Below are 14771 nucleotides of genomic sequence, written 5' to 3'. Positions count from 1 at the left end.
GGGTGATGCTGTATGTTACTGCCCAAGGGAACTCTTGTTATAACCAGCAAATTTGCCAGAAATTATGCTGACAATCAGATGGGTTATTAGATGTGTAAGCCGCCCAGAGTCGTTTGGTTGAGATCAGCAGCTATAGTAAGTAAATAAGTAAGTAACTAAAAAAGAAGGAAGGAAGGAAGGAAGGAAGGAAGGAAGGAAGGAAGGAAGGAAGGAAGGAAGGAAGGAAGGAAGGAGAGAGAGGGAGAGAGAGAGAGAAAGAAAGAAAGAACGAAAGAACAAAAGAAAGAAAGAAAGAAAGAAAGAAAGAAAGAAAGAAAGAAAGAAAGAGAGAGAGAGAGAGAGAGAGAGAGGGAGGGAGGAAGGGAGGAAGGAAGGAAGGAGGGAGGGAGGGAGGGAGGGATAGAGGGAGGAAGGAAGGAAGGAAGGAAGGAAGGAAGGAAAGAAAGAAAGAAAGAAAGAAAGAAAGAAAGAAAGAAAGAAAGAAAGAAAGAAAGAAAGAGGGAGGGAGGGAGGAAGAAAGGGAATGAATACAGATTCTCACTTAGAGATCTGTAACTTCCATCAGTTCCTTGATACCCAGTTACGATTCATTTAATTCTGCACCTGAAATTTATTATGACACTTACTCATTTCTTAGTGACTGAACTGATGCTTCTTCCTCGATTTGACAAAAAACTACATTGTTACGACCCCATTGTTATTTTCTTTGCCTTTTTAACCTGACTTTTTTTTCCAGATTAATGGGTGATCATAAAACCGAAAGATTTTATGTACTTTGATGCTGTGTTTTTCTTGGTGACGGAAAAAAGGAGGAAAAATGCCACTCTAATGTTGATCCAACGAATGACCACTTAAGAGTGAATCCCTCTTAGGCTGGGGAGGAGGATGAAGGACCAAGCAAAGCAGAGTTCGCCAATCTTAGCCACGTTAAGATGTGTGGACTTCAACTCCCAGAATATCCCAGCCAGCAATGCTGCCTGTCGTGTTCTGGAAGTCCACACATCTTAACATGGCAAAGATTGGCGAACTCTGCAATCAAAGGGACACCACAGAAAAGTGAACCGAATGCAATGTGTTTGCATTATGGTTTGGCATAAGGGGAAAGTGAGTCTGCCTCCTAACGAACAAGCAAATATAGGCAGTCCTCAACTTATGGCCACCACTGAGCCCCAAATTTCCATTGCTAAACAAGTAAGTTACATTAAGTAATCTCCCCTTCTACAACCTTTCTTGCCACAGTTGTTAAGTAAATCACTGCAATTATTCAGCTAGTAATCCAGTTGTTAAATGGATCTAGTTTCCCCATTGTCTGTGCTTGTCAGAAGGTTGCAAAGGGGGTTCACAGGACCCCAGGATACTGTAACCGTCATAAATGTGAATCAGTTGCCAAATTTTTAAAGAAAGAAAGAAAGAAAGAAAGAAGAAAGAAAGGAAGAAAGGAAGGAAGGGAGGAAGGAAGGAAGGAAGGAAGGAAGGAAGGAAGGAAGAAAGAAAGAAAGAAAGAAAGAAAGAAAGAAAGAAAGAAAGAAAGAAAGAAAGAAAGAAAGAAAGAAAGAAAGAAAGAAAGAAAGAAAGAATTTGTTGTTAAATTTATATCATACGCTACCTGTATATAAATCATGCACCACCTAAACTGCTTTTCTGTTTTTCTATATTCTATTCAGAATTTCATACAGCAGATTCCTTATAATACTCTTGATAACCACTAAGCAAGCAGGTAGGAAATTCTTAGACTATGGTTGACTAACCCACTTTCTGCAGTTAACTGCCTGCAGTTGTGTGATTCTAGGATGTCCAAAATAATCATGTTTTTGGAACTCCGCTAACACAAAACTAGTTTCTTCTTCTTCTAGCTTACTCATATGTTAGTTTCTTGCTTATTAAAAGAAAAATATATGTCCATGCATATAACTGAAGAACTCACCATGTTAAAAATGTGTAGGAGATAGGATTTGGATTCATGTGTTTTAATTCAGGGATCTCTTTGATTCTGTACATTATGCAAGTCCATTCACAACTCATCAGGTCCTGAGAGCAAGGAATGAAAAGCAAATAATCCAGCTATTTTCCTCCATTGTATCCTTCCTTCTTTCTGTAGTTTTGCCTGCTATAGAAGCCAGCATCTCTTACCTCCTTTGGGTTACGAAGCTAAAGAAAATCAGGCCCATTAATAGCTGCATGAAAGATACAGGTAGTCCTCACCTTATGACCACAATTGAGTCCAAATTTTTTTTGTTGCCAAGTAAGATAGTTGTTAGGTGAATTTTGCCCAATTTTACAACCTTTCCCACCACTGTTGTTAAGTGAATCACTGCAGTTAAGTTAATCACAAGGTTGTTAAGTGAATCTGGCTTCCCAGTGACCTTGTTTGTGCAAAATTTGCAAAAGGTGATCCCCATGAACTGGGACATTGCAACCGTCATAAATGAGTCAGTTGCCAAGCAGGGGAATTTTGATCCTATGACCACAGGGATGCTGCAATGGCTCTGAGTGTGGAAAACAATCATAAGTCACCTTTCTCAGTGTCGTTGTAACTGTGAACACTCACTAAGTGAACTATGGTAAGTGAAGTGTGCACCAGGAAATCACAGAGCTGTAGACTAAATAGGGAAATTGAAAAATCATCCCGTTTTCAACCTTGGCAGCTTTCAGGTGTGCAGACTTCAACTCCCAGAATTCCCCAGCCAGTCCTGGGAGTTGAAGTCCACACTTCTAACCACGGCCACTTCCTGTGGGTGCGGTTCAGTTGCAAATATCCATCAAAGGGACTCAATTGCAGAGAGAGGGGGGAGGAATTGGACCATCAGAACTTCAAATCCAGGTTGCACGTCTCCCACATGTCAGAACTTCAGTCGGTCAATAAGTGATCCGTCGTAAGTTTAGGACTATCATAAGTCCAGGGCTACCTATATGAAAACCATGGCACCACACAGACCCCCTAAGCTCCAATATATAATTCTTTCAATAATAATTACTTCAACAAGCATAGAACCAGGGCTGGGCTTCTGGGGGTTCGCAGGGGTTCGGGAGAGCCCCTAGCTAGGATTCTGTGCAGTTTGGAAGAACCCCCAAACCCCCCTCTTGGCTGGCCCCACCCACCCCTCCCCTTCTCTCGCAGGAGTCCCCACACGGCCTGGTTTGGATACAGGTGAAGTGCAGGGCGCACACAGAGGTTTGGGGAGGGCGAAAAACGGGCCTCCCCGAAGGCCAGAAATGGGCCTGTTCCTGGCTTCCAGAGAGCCTCCAGAGTTTGGGGAGGCCATTTTTGCCCTCCCAGAGGCTCAAGGAAAGCCTCCGAGCCCAGGGAGGGCAAAATCGCACCCCTCCCCTCGCTGTGGTGCAGGAGGCCAACTAGGCCACGCCCACCGTGGCCACGCCCACCCAGCAACTGGACAGAGAACCCGTTGCTAACGTTTCTGGAGCCCATCCCTGCATAGAACACAGAATAATAGAGTTTGAAGGGACCTTGGAGATCTTCTAGTCCAACCCCTTGCTCAAGCAGGAGACTATGCCATTCCAGTCTCTTTTTGAAAGCCTCCAGTGATGGAGCAACCTACAACTTAGGAAGGCAATCCATTCCATCGGTTGATTGCTCTCCCTGTCAAGAAATTTCTCCTTAATTCTGGGTTGCTTCTCTCCTTGTTTAGTTTCCATCCATTGCTTCTCGTCTTGTCTTTGGATGCTTTGGAAAATAGTTTGACACCCCCCCCCCCTTCATCTTTGTAGGAACCCCTCAAATATTACTGAAATTCCAACTCTCCAGCTGAAACCATTGAAGGAATAGGATGCCTAAGTGATTCTTTCCAAACAAGATTTTCTTGGTGCCGATTTATTGGGTCCCAATGAATCCATCAATCGTTTTAACACAATTGGTTGAAATATAAGGGATGGTTTTGGAAGGCTTCTAATCTTTGGAGCTGCTTCACATTCCTATTTGTCGGTTTTCCTAAGCAATGAAAAAAATGAAAATGATCAGCAACTTTCAAACATGCAAGAATAACAGGATAATAGAGTTGGAAGGGGTCTTTAAGATCTTCTAGCCGGCCCCCTGTTGAAGCAGGGGTCCCTGTACCATTCTAGGCAGATGGCTTTTCGGTCTTCTTAAAAACCTCCAAACTTCTGAAGGCAAAAGCCATTCCACTTGTTAACTGTTCTCACAGTCAGGAAGTTCCTCCTAATTTCTAGGTTGGGTCTCTCCTAGATTAGTTTCCATCTTGTTTTGCCTTTGGGGAAGAGGTTCACCCATTCTTCTGTGCGGCAGCCTCTCAAATATTCAAAGATTGTTATTATGTCACTCTTAATTCTTCTTTTCAGGTGAGCTTGCTAGAGGAGCCCAATAAATAATGTCAAGAGACTGATACAGGGACATCAGTCTCTTGAACATTGTTCATTCCAAACTTTCGGGTGTAACACTTCAGCGTGAGCCAGATCTACAGCTTGCAAAAGGCTGGCTTGCTTTACTCATGGAATACAATGAATTCTCTTTCTTCAGCTATCGCATAGCATTAATAGAGCTAGGATAGGGGATATCTGAGCCTGTAGCAAAAAAGATTCCTGGGAAAGTGGAGATATCCATTCACAAGGAGCAGATGTCCAATGTCCAAAGGCAAGTAGTTGTGGACTGCTCTTTGCCACCTCTATCCCTGCTACCCATACCTCATGCCAACCAGGTTACGTGACCCTCGTTACATTCTGGAATGTCCGAATAAGGCATTAAACACCAGAGTACCACTTTGGCTGTCTTTTGGTGTCAAGTTAGACACCTTTTTACCCCACTTATTCACAAAGTACAGGTAGTCCTCACTTAGTGGCCAGTTGCTTAATGATTATTCAAAATTAAAAGGTATTTCAAAAAGCTTCTAGCTACCCATCCTCAAAGTTACAGCTGATATACCTGTAGTCATGGGATTGCATTTTGGGTACTGGGCCACCAGTTCTCTTTTGTGACCAGTTGCAGCCACGCCAACCCCAATTTACAATTGTGTTTTCCAGCAAAAAAAATGGCCAAAAAAATGTACATTGGATATGCAGGATTCACTTAACAACCATGTGATTCACTTAACGACCATGGTGGCTTGCTTTACGACAATCATAATACCAACTCCAGTCAAGTGGTGCCTCGACTTATAACTGAAATGACTTACAACTGAAATCGTGGTTGCAAGTCAAGGACTACTGTAGTATTGGTGGTAGAATTCTCAGTGGTGTGGGATGCGGTGTGTGTGTGTGTGTGTGTGTGTGTGTGAAGTCTGGAATGAAGATACCTCTTTTCAATATTAACCCAACCTGTTGCATGTGTGAAGTCTGGAATGAAGGTACCTCTTTTCAATATTAACCCAACCTGTCGCATGAAGTTGGAGTTTCACACTAACAGGATGGTTGATGGTGGCCTAATACTGATGCTGAAAACCCTGTTTCCTTAGAGATGGCAGACGCTCAGAGTGAATGGGCTTCCAGTGCGGATGTGAAAAAAGCAGCGGAAGATCTACCACCACCTCCTCTTCCTCCTCTTCCTCACCTCCAGGACTCTCCTGCTGCCCCTGTGACACAGGATTCCAGTTCTCTTCCTTTACCTCCACCTAAAGAATCCTTCTCCAAGTTCTACCAGCAACGCCAAGTGAACGAGTTGAAAAGGCTTTACCGCCACATGCATCCTGAGCTAAGAAAAAATCTGGAAGAGGCTGTGTCAGAAGACCTGGCAGAAATGTTGAGTCCAGATGACCCCAATGAGCCAGACATGGCGACTCAGGACGCGGTGGTTCCAGGTGAAGTTCAGTCCATGCGTTGGATCTTTGAGAACTGGTCCCTGGACTCCATTGGGGAACGCCAAGCTGCTAAAAAGCTGTCTGAGGAGGAAGCCATCCCAAGTGGAGATGTAAAGAACAGGTCCATGAAGTTTGAAAGCCAACCTTCTCAGGGAGACGGGATGCTCACTTCAGCCAAAGCATCGGAGGTACAAGAATCAAAAGGAGACGTACATACAGCTCGGTGGTTATTTGAAACTCAACCTTTAGATTCTTTAAACAAGATGTACTTGGATGAAGCAGATGTGCAAGAAGCACTCTTGAAAGAACCCGTTGAGAGAGGAGATGTCAAAGGAGCAGCCCAACTCTTTGAAACTCATTCCTTAGAAGCTTTGGGCCACTGCAACTCTGTGGAGGAGGAGAACATCCTACAGCTCAAGTCAGAAATCCAGGAACTCAAAGGAGGCGTCAAAAAAACCATCAAGCTTTTCCAGACTGAACCCGTCTGTGCTCTCCAGGATAAAACGGGAAGCATTCACGAGATCAAATCCATCTGCAGAGAAGAAACACAAACCAACGCCGTGAAGACGGCTCGGTGGCTGTTTGAAACCCAGCCGTTGGACACCATCAACAAGGATACTTCCAAAGTGCAGGTCATTCGTGGAATATCTCTAGAGGAAGCTGCCAAGGGAAATGTCAGTGGAACAAAATGGGTGTTTGAAACTCAACCTCTAGACGCCATAAAGGAATTCACAGTGTCCGAAGGAGATTTCAAGGCTTCTCCAGACCTTATTCAAGGAGCCGATGTCGGCAAACAGTGCCTACTTTTTGAGACTCAACCTCTTGACAGCCTGAAAGGTGAATCCTCCAACAGCCCTCCAGCTAAGGAAGAAGTTGTCAAAGGGGACGTGAAATCAACTCTCTGGTTATTTGAAACCCAGCCTATGGAAACCCTGAGGGATCATTTTGAAGTTGGGCCTTTAAAGAGAGTGGAGCTTTCAAAAGATGAGAAAGGAGCTGTGAAGCAAACAAAGCATCTTTTTGAGACCTGCCCTTTTGGAAGCATCTCAAAATCTCCAGCTGAAGATTTCTCTACTGCACCTGTCCAAGAGGTAGAGAAAGGGGATGTGAAAGCATTCAAGAGCCTCTTTGAGACCCTTCCTCTAGATAGCATCAGGCAAGTCAGCACTGAGGAGGTCACCAATGGAGAAGAAGACATCCCTTCTGAGCAGGTGAAAAGCAACCAGCTCCTGTTGGAAACAACACCTTTATATGCCCTTAAGGACTGCTTTGGCCACTTCCACCGGGTCACATCTGTGAGTAGAGATGAGGAAGTGACCAGTGGAGGTGTGAAGAACTACAAATGGATGTTTGAAACCAAACCTTTAGATGAGTTTGATGGGAGCATCCAAAAAGTGGATGTGATCAAGGGCATCACTAAGCAGGAGATAATGGCTGGAGACGTTCAGACAGCCAAGTGGCTCTTTGAAACCCAACCCACTGATGTCATCCACAGCCAAGTCAACCAAGAAGAGCAGAGCATTTCCGAGAAAAGGGAAGCTTCTCAAGGAGGAGACGTAAAGACTTGCCTCTGGTTGTTTGAGACACAGCCAATGGATGCCCTGTGTGAAAGAGATGAGATGAAGGAGGACCAAGAAGTCCCTGTGCCTCAAGCTGATGTCAAGTCATATACATGGATGTTTGAAACTCAACCTTTGGATACCCTGAGAGGTCAAGAAGAACAACACTTACAAGTCAGAAAGTCCTTCCGCCAGGAAGAATTACAAGGGGTCAACGTGAAAACTGTCCGGCACCTTTTTGAAACGGAACCTCTGTCCAGTCATATCCCTGAAAACAGCCAGAAAATGATCCGGTGCTCCAGCCGGGTGGAGATACAGTCTGGAGAGGTATCCAGAGTCAAAGAGTTCTTTGAAGCCAAGCCTTTGGATACAGCAGCTAAATCAAGGACAGTCATGAAAGAAATCCCAGTAGATGGAAACATTGAGCCTGGCGCCGTGCCCAAATTCACTTGGATCTTTGAAAACTGCCCCATGGACACCTTGAAGAGCCGTGCCGAGAGTCTCCAAGAGACAACTCTGGAAAAGGACATTCAAGGCGGAGATGTTGGGGGCAAAAGGTTCATTTTCGAAACCTTCTCTCTTGATCAGATCCACGAAAAAGAGAACGAGACGCAAACCCAAAAAGTCCACGAAGAAACATCGGGAGAAACTAACGTCAACTCTTGCATTATGCTGTTTGAGACTCAGCCCCTCTACGCCATTCAGGACAAAGATGGGGGGTACCACGAAGTGACCTCGGTGAAGAAGGAAGAAGTCATAAAAGGGGACGTGAAAGGTGCCCGGTGGCAATTTGAAACGAAACCGTTGGATGAAATCAAGAAAGATGAAGAGGTCTTTGTGATCCGAGCTGTAACGCAAGAAGATTTCAAGAAGGGAGATGTCCAATCAGCCAGGTGGAGATTTGAAACAGAGCCTCTCGGCTCCATTGCTGAAGAAAAGAGGCCCGCCTTGAAGACCGCTGAGGATCTACAGAAGGGGGATGTCCAATCTAACAAGCAACTTTTTGAGTCGGAACGACTCAGCCAAAAGAAGTACGTGAGGATGGTTAGCGTCAGTGATGTCCAGCAAGGAGATGTAAGGACATCCACCTGGCTTTTTGAAAATCAACCCATGGATTCCTTGAAAGGAGACTCTGAAGGTGCCTGTAGCTTGACCACAGTCCAGAGAGAAGATGTCCATAAAGGGGATGTCAAACGCTGCACTTGGCTCTTTGAGACTCAACCGATGGACACCCTCAAAGACACAGAGGCTTCAACAAGCACAGAGTCCCTGAAAGAAATTCCTCAGGCTTGTGTAAAAAGCACTACATGGTTGTTTGAAAGTACTCCTCTGGACAAATTCAGCCCTAGAGAAACAGAGGCGAAGGAGAGGACACCATCAGATACTTTGGAACTGTTATTCTTCCATCAGTTGATCCAAAAGAACGGCATCCTTATTGAAGCCAGTCACACGGAGGGCATCAAGATGGCGGCATACCACTTTAATAACCAGGAAACCCCCAAAGTTCAAAAGGAAAAGGTTGTGGAAGACAATTTGCAAATGGTCTTGTTGCAACTCCTTCAGAACAGTAATGTGGAGGCCTGTGGGTTGCTCGTGCGAGAAGAGGAGAATGGTGGTATCAAAATTAATCCCATACAGCTGTTGGACACTGACAAAGCTGAGAAGAGCAAAGAGGAAATGAGGAACAACATGGCAAGGACTCTTGAAGAACTTCTTAGCCAAGAGATCTCAGTTAAGAAGGGAATAGTTATGCAGGAGACAGACATAGGCTCAACAAAGGTGATTATTTATTCTCTACGCCAGTGGGTGGCTGAACAGCATACCTTTGTGAAAGGCGATGTGAAGTCGGTGATCGGGAATCTTCTGACCTCCTCACGAGAGCAAAGAACCACAGCAACCATCAGACCAGAGGACAACGAGAAAGGGAATGTCCAATTGTATACTCGTTGCATTGAGAAGGGAGATCTTGACTACTTAAAGAACCTCCAGAGGGAGTCAGAGATAGAATTGCTAGTTTCTACACAAGCGAAAGAAGAACCGCCAAAAATCAGGCAAGAGGTCGCGGCACCAACCATGGTGCAGAGCGAGGGAGTTGTGATGATGGCAGATGTGATCCAAGGGAATCCTGACCGCTCTGAGCAAGCATTCTTGTGGAAGACCAAAGAAGGAGTGTCAGAAAAAGAAGTCCCCCATGCAAATCATCAAAGTTGTACCCCCTTTCATTTGGTACAATGTGGGACCCCATCGTCATCCAAAGAATGCATAGTTCCTCCACCTGTCACATTGCCCTCCCAGTTGGTGCAAGGAGCCCAAAATAGTAGCCAAAGAACACCAGGTCAACAAATAATTCTGGAAGGTGGAAAGGAAAGAACATCCATGCTAGCGGCAGATCAGAAGATGGTTGAAGTTCTCCACAGCTGTAAGGCAGGAGAAATCAACTCAACAACAGCTCAATCCCCCACGCAGGTTCCTGGGAACGATCTTCAAGCTGCAATGCACAGTCTAAGGAAAGCCACAGCAGAAGCCAAAACTCTGCAGCAGCAAGTGCAGAGTAAGCTGCAGAGGATGACTGACAACATGCAACTGTGCGGGACCCAAACTTGCGATGCAACAGTGCAAAGCACAATGCCCAAAGAAGGCTGTGAGGCCAGCAAGCCACAGCCAAGTAGCAAAGTGCCCTCTTCTAGAAGGCAGGAGGTGTTGGAGCCTGGCGTCAACCTGTCTCAGAAGAGCCCGGCGTCCTTGCCCGTAAAGGTCAGTGACTCTGAGGAAAGACAGGGAGGGACACAGCCTTTTGTAACCCACCAAACTGGCCAAGTGTTACCTAGGACAGATCTTAGTATTAAGGACGGCCTTTACACAGCCAAGCCCATGAAGTCCTATGTAAACCCATTCCTTGAATCGGACTACCAAGAGCGCTCCATTCCTGAAGAACGCGAGCAAGATGTTATAATCAGAGGGGATGTAAAGACAGCTATCAGAGCCCTGCAGAATGCTGCAACTGAGCAGAGACAAGTCGAGAAAGAGGACGTGGTCCGTGGCAACTTAAAAGCCGCGCTCGCGTCTCTGGAGAAGTCTAACGTTAATGTGTCCCAAGGCGACTTTAAAGCAGCCATGATATACAGAAATGCAGGGCAGTCACATTCCATGGGTAAAAAGAGGCAGGAGGTTAAGTGTGTTAGTGACCAGGCAGTTACTGTAGTAGTGGCATCTGCAGACTCACTAGATGTTAATGACTTTCTTCCTCCTCCTCCTCCTCCTCCTCTTCCTCCAGCTTCATTGATGAGGCCTGATGTCCACACAGCCTCATCCCAACCAAGACAGGCTGAAGTTCGGTGCTGTTCCCCTTCCACGCAGCCATGTGACCTCAAAACTCCCTTGTCTTCCCCAACCAAAGCAGGTCACCAGAGACCTTCAGAGAAGCCACAACTGCCACCCAAACCTGATGGGATCGCCTCACCAAGGAAAAGGCCCGTTATTCCCCCAAAACCAGAATTCCTTTTGAAGGAGGGATTCCCCCATCCTGCTGGTGTCAACAGAGGACAACCAGGAAAAGCACCTCCACTCCCTTCTCCTTCCAAGTCCCCCACCTTGATTGAACAGAACAAGCCAAACACTTCGCCTACGAGGAACCAAGCATGCGGAGCTGAGATCTGGGGGCATTTGGGATGTAGAGAGGATTCAGCTATGTGTCCTTTACCCAAAGTGACTGATGTTGAGGACATCAGTGTTGAGAAGAAATCGGGAAAAGGTATCATCAAATTGCCTCTGCAGGACAAAGAAGAGAAATCTAAGGCAAGGAAAGAGGAGAGGGCCAAAGTGGACTTGATTGGCCACAGCTCTCCGTTAGAAACAATAAAAACTGGGTTGCATAGTCCAGAAGGAGGAAAATGTCATCTAGCCAAGGACCTTCAAGGATTCCAGGAAATACCCCAAGAAGGAAAGAGATGTTCTTTACTGGAGAAGCAAGATTCTCTCACACCTTTTGAATGCCAAATGAACCTTCCTAATCTAGAAGTTGAGAGGAAGCCCTATTTGTCTGCGAAATGCCACGCCAATGTTCTGAGGAAAGGAACTGTCATGACACATATCACATCATCAAAGTCAGAAAGAGCAAACGTGGAATCACAGGCAGACAGGTCGGCATCTGCTCTTTTGGGGTCTTCTGACTTAGAAGCCAGACAGGTTTTTACAGGACATCCGAATGCCAACAGGGATGCCTCAAGAGACCCAGGAACAAAGAATGACTGCGATACAGAGAAGAGAAATCTTGGGGTGGTCATGAGGGGAAAGGTTGGCAAAGAAACTGAAGAAGAACGTCGCAAGAGATTATCCGTCCACAAAGAGGAGATCATGAAAGGAAATGTCAAGGAAGCCATGGAGATATTTGAAAACTTACGGAAACAGGAGGCTCTCGAAGAAATCTTGACCCAAGTGAAGGAGTTTGAAGAGGAGACCTCAAAGGTGGATGTCAAAGCCTTGAGAAATCTCTTTGAGAATGTGGCTGATTGGGTGGGAGACGAAAAGACTCAGCAGACAAAACAGCCCAAAGTAGAGAAAGCTGAGCAGCTGAAGGAACTTAAAGAAGATTCAGAGAGCGTCTCCTCGGTGGAGTTAGCGTTCGAAGATCTGGAGAGAGCCAGTGCTGAGATTGTTCATCTGAAGGAGCAAACCCTCAGTAGACTTCTGGATATTGAAGACGCCATTAAGAAAGCTCTGTACTCCATTTCTAGCCTCAAGTCTGAATCAGACATTGCTGGACTTTCAGGTCTTCTAAAGGAATCGCTTGGAAGTTCTCAAAGTCTTCCAGTGGGGAACAACATACGGAAAATCAGTATTATATCCAGCAAAGCCAAACAAGTAAAAGGGACACAAAATCCATCATGGGAAGAAGACAAGATGGCTGACCAGCACAAGGTACCCAAACTGTCCCTAGAAGTCCCACATGTGATTCAGCCTCGGTCAGGTTCTCCTTCTTCTCCATCCTACATCTCCATTCAATCTGCTGCACGGAAAAATACAGAGTCACCCCAGGTTGCGCCTTTAGTTTCACCCCACCCTATGGAAGTGGCCACCGAAAGAGACGCATTATCTCCAGATCTTTTCAGTTCCTTGCCGAGTAAACCGGTGAGGTCCGATGGCTACGGCAGGACTCTTGATGAAGGGGATCAGGAGGTGATCCAAATTAAGACAGGAGGAAGTTTGATTAAACAGCAGCAACTCAGCAGCCCTAGGCACTTGGCTCAACACCAGAATAGTAATGACACCAAGGAAAAGGACACAGCCCAAGAAGGAGCTTCTGATAACAACTCCAAGACTTCTTTAAGTGCTTTAAGTCCTTCCAATCCCAGGAGACAGAAAAGTATCCTAGAATTGCAAACGAGCCATGATGGATCCAAACTCTATGGGGCTACCCGGACAGTGACTGAGCAGTACGAGGAGGTAGATGAATTCGGAAACAAAATCATCACATCATCCACAACCGTCACCAAACAATCAGAAACTCAAACTTCCTCCAGTTGTGACATGGTGTCTTGCCCAACCAGATACGAAGTGACAGCTTCTCCGATACTTCGCCGATATCTCAACAGTCCAGCAAATTTTCCTTCAGATGATAGTCACCAAGAAACAGGGGTGGTCTTTGTCACCTTTAGCAACTCTAAGCCAGTGAAGAAATAAGCAAACATCCTTGAGCTGAACTATTGGGGTCAACAAGATCATTGATGTTGACCGTTCAGCATTCAACTACTTCGATTGGGATTTAAAAAGGACTTAAACCCACAAGCAATTTTATTGTTCTTGTGGCCATTACTCTTTTTTTTAAAGGAAGAGCAAAAAAAAACAAAAACCCCAACACTCTTTGCCCTCTGAATAATAAGTCTTAATGTTGGGCATGAGTTTAAGATATTCCTTCAAAGCTGGTTCTTGAAGATTAAAATGACTTTCAATTCAGTAGAAATCCAGGTTTCCAGTTCCATAGAGAAAAGAAAAAGCCAAAACTACAAAATAAAATACAGAAACAAGATGGCGTCTTTCAACAACATCCATCGCAGCTGAAGATGTTTGCCTTAGGGTATTCAACAGAAGGACAGAATTTCATCTAATTTGAGTGACAAAATTAGAGTCGTTCTCAAGCAATATTTTGAAGATTGATTTTTGTTTTATATGTGTCTTTAGGTCAATCTCAATTCCTGGCAATTGCCTGGATTAATCACTGAATTTTCCCCAACAATATTTTTGGAAGTGGTTTGCCATTGCCTTTTTCCCAGGGCTGAGAGAGAGTGACTGGCCCAAGATCACTCAGCTAACTTCATGCCTGAGGTGGGACTAGAACTCGTGGCTTCCTGGTTTCTAGTCTTGGGCCTCCATATTACACCAAACCAGCTGTCATTTTGAGAAATATACTAATTTTCTGGCCCTTTTTGCTATTAGCCATTTTGCTATTGCTATTTTTCTATTTTTCTCTGTTTCCTTTTTTGTACACCTAGGGAGATTTCTCTTCCCAAATGCTTTCTCTGATAGAGATACATCACAAAATGAGTGTGGGGGATATTCCCCAAATGAAAGTAAAGAGTTTATCCCTTTTTAGTTTTATTACACTTTCTTTGGGCAGATTTGTTAGCACTATTTAGCAAGAGTAACATATTAGAGGAAATTACAGAATGTTAAGAATTTTCTTCACTGCGTCCCCTCTGATGAAAAACGGGGAACATTATTGTCTAGTCAAGTGAGGAAGGCAGTTAAACATATAATGATTTTATTATCCTCTTTTTTATTTTAGGATTGTAATTAATCAATTGTTAGTATGTATTTTATTCTAGAGGCATTGCTTCCCTTACCTCTTGCAACCATGTTTAAATCAATTATAAAAATTTTATTATGCCTTTTTTGTATATTCTCAACTGAACATTTTAGATATCCTGTGGGGTATTTTTTAACCTCCATATGAAGATAAACAAATGACTTCTGAAAACTAGTTTGTAGTTGTTTTTCTTGTGTTGATTATTTGCTGTGTTTTGGCTGAAAGGGTTCAAATTTCCTCTGAATTCTCCTTTCTCTTCATGAGTTGGTTCAGACCAACTCTTAAATAAAAGATGGCTGGGTATATCCATTCAAAGTTTCAAACCCAATAATTAATGGCAAAAACAACAATTATAGTACTAATCCCTTTAAACCCCCCCCCTTTTTTTTTTCTTTTATGTCAATTTTAGTACTCAGAAAAATATGTTTTTCCTATCATTTGGTAATAAAAAGTTATCAACAATCACCTATTGTAGATCAGCACTTGTCAACTTTGGCAACTTGTGAACTTCAACTCCCAGAACTCTCTAGTCAGCATAAATGGCTGGATAATTCTGGAAGTTGAAGTCCACCCATCTTAAAGTCACCAAGGTGGAGAAACAGTGCTGTATTCAGGTAGCATACAGGTAATATATAATTTCTGTAA

The 14771-nt window shown here is 44.3% G+C and overlaps 1 protein-coding gene across 1 annotated transcript in view; it reads left to right on the top strand.

Annotated features, from left to right (window-relative positions):
- Nucleotides 1-14297, top strand: part of XIRP1 (xin actin binding repeat containing 1) — a 48725-nt gene extending 34428 nt beyond the window's left edge. The window contains exons 4-5 of the mRNA XM_087946732.1: nucleotides 1665-1717; nucleotides 5424-14297. Of these exons, the coding sequence (XP_087802858.1) occupies nucleotides 5426-13003 (7578 nt within the window). The 5' untranslated portion in view covers nucleotides 1665-1717; nucleotides 5424-5425 and the 3' untranslated portion in view covers nucleotides 13004-14297. The remainder of the gene's footprint in view (nucleotides 1-1664; nucleotides 1718-5423) is intronic.
- Nucleotides 14298-14771: the final 474 nt, after the last annotated feature.

This window comes from Notechis scutatus, chromosome Z, assembly GCF_049901735.1.
Source record: "Notechis scutatus isolate UNSWTSFEM ecotype Mainland chromosome Z, rNotScu1.2, whole genome shotgun sequence".
NCBI lineage: Eukaryota > Metazoa > Chordata > Lepidosauria > Squamata > Elapidae > Notechis > Notechis scutatus.
The sequence above is the reverse complement of the archived record's forward strand: the minus strand, read 5'-3'. Positions and strand labels throughout refer to the sequence as shown.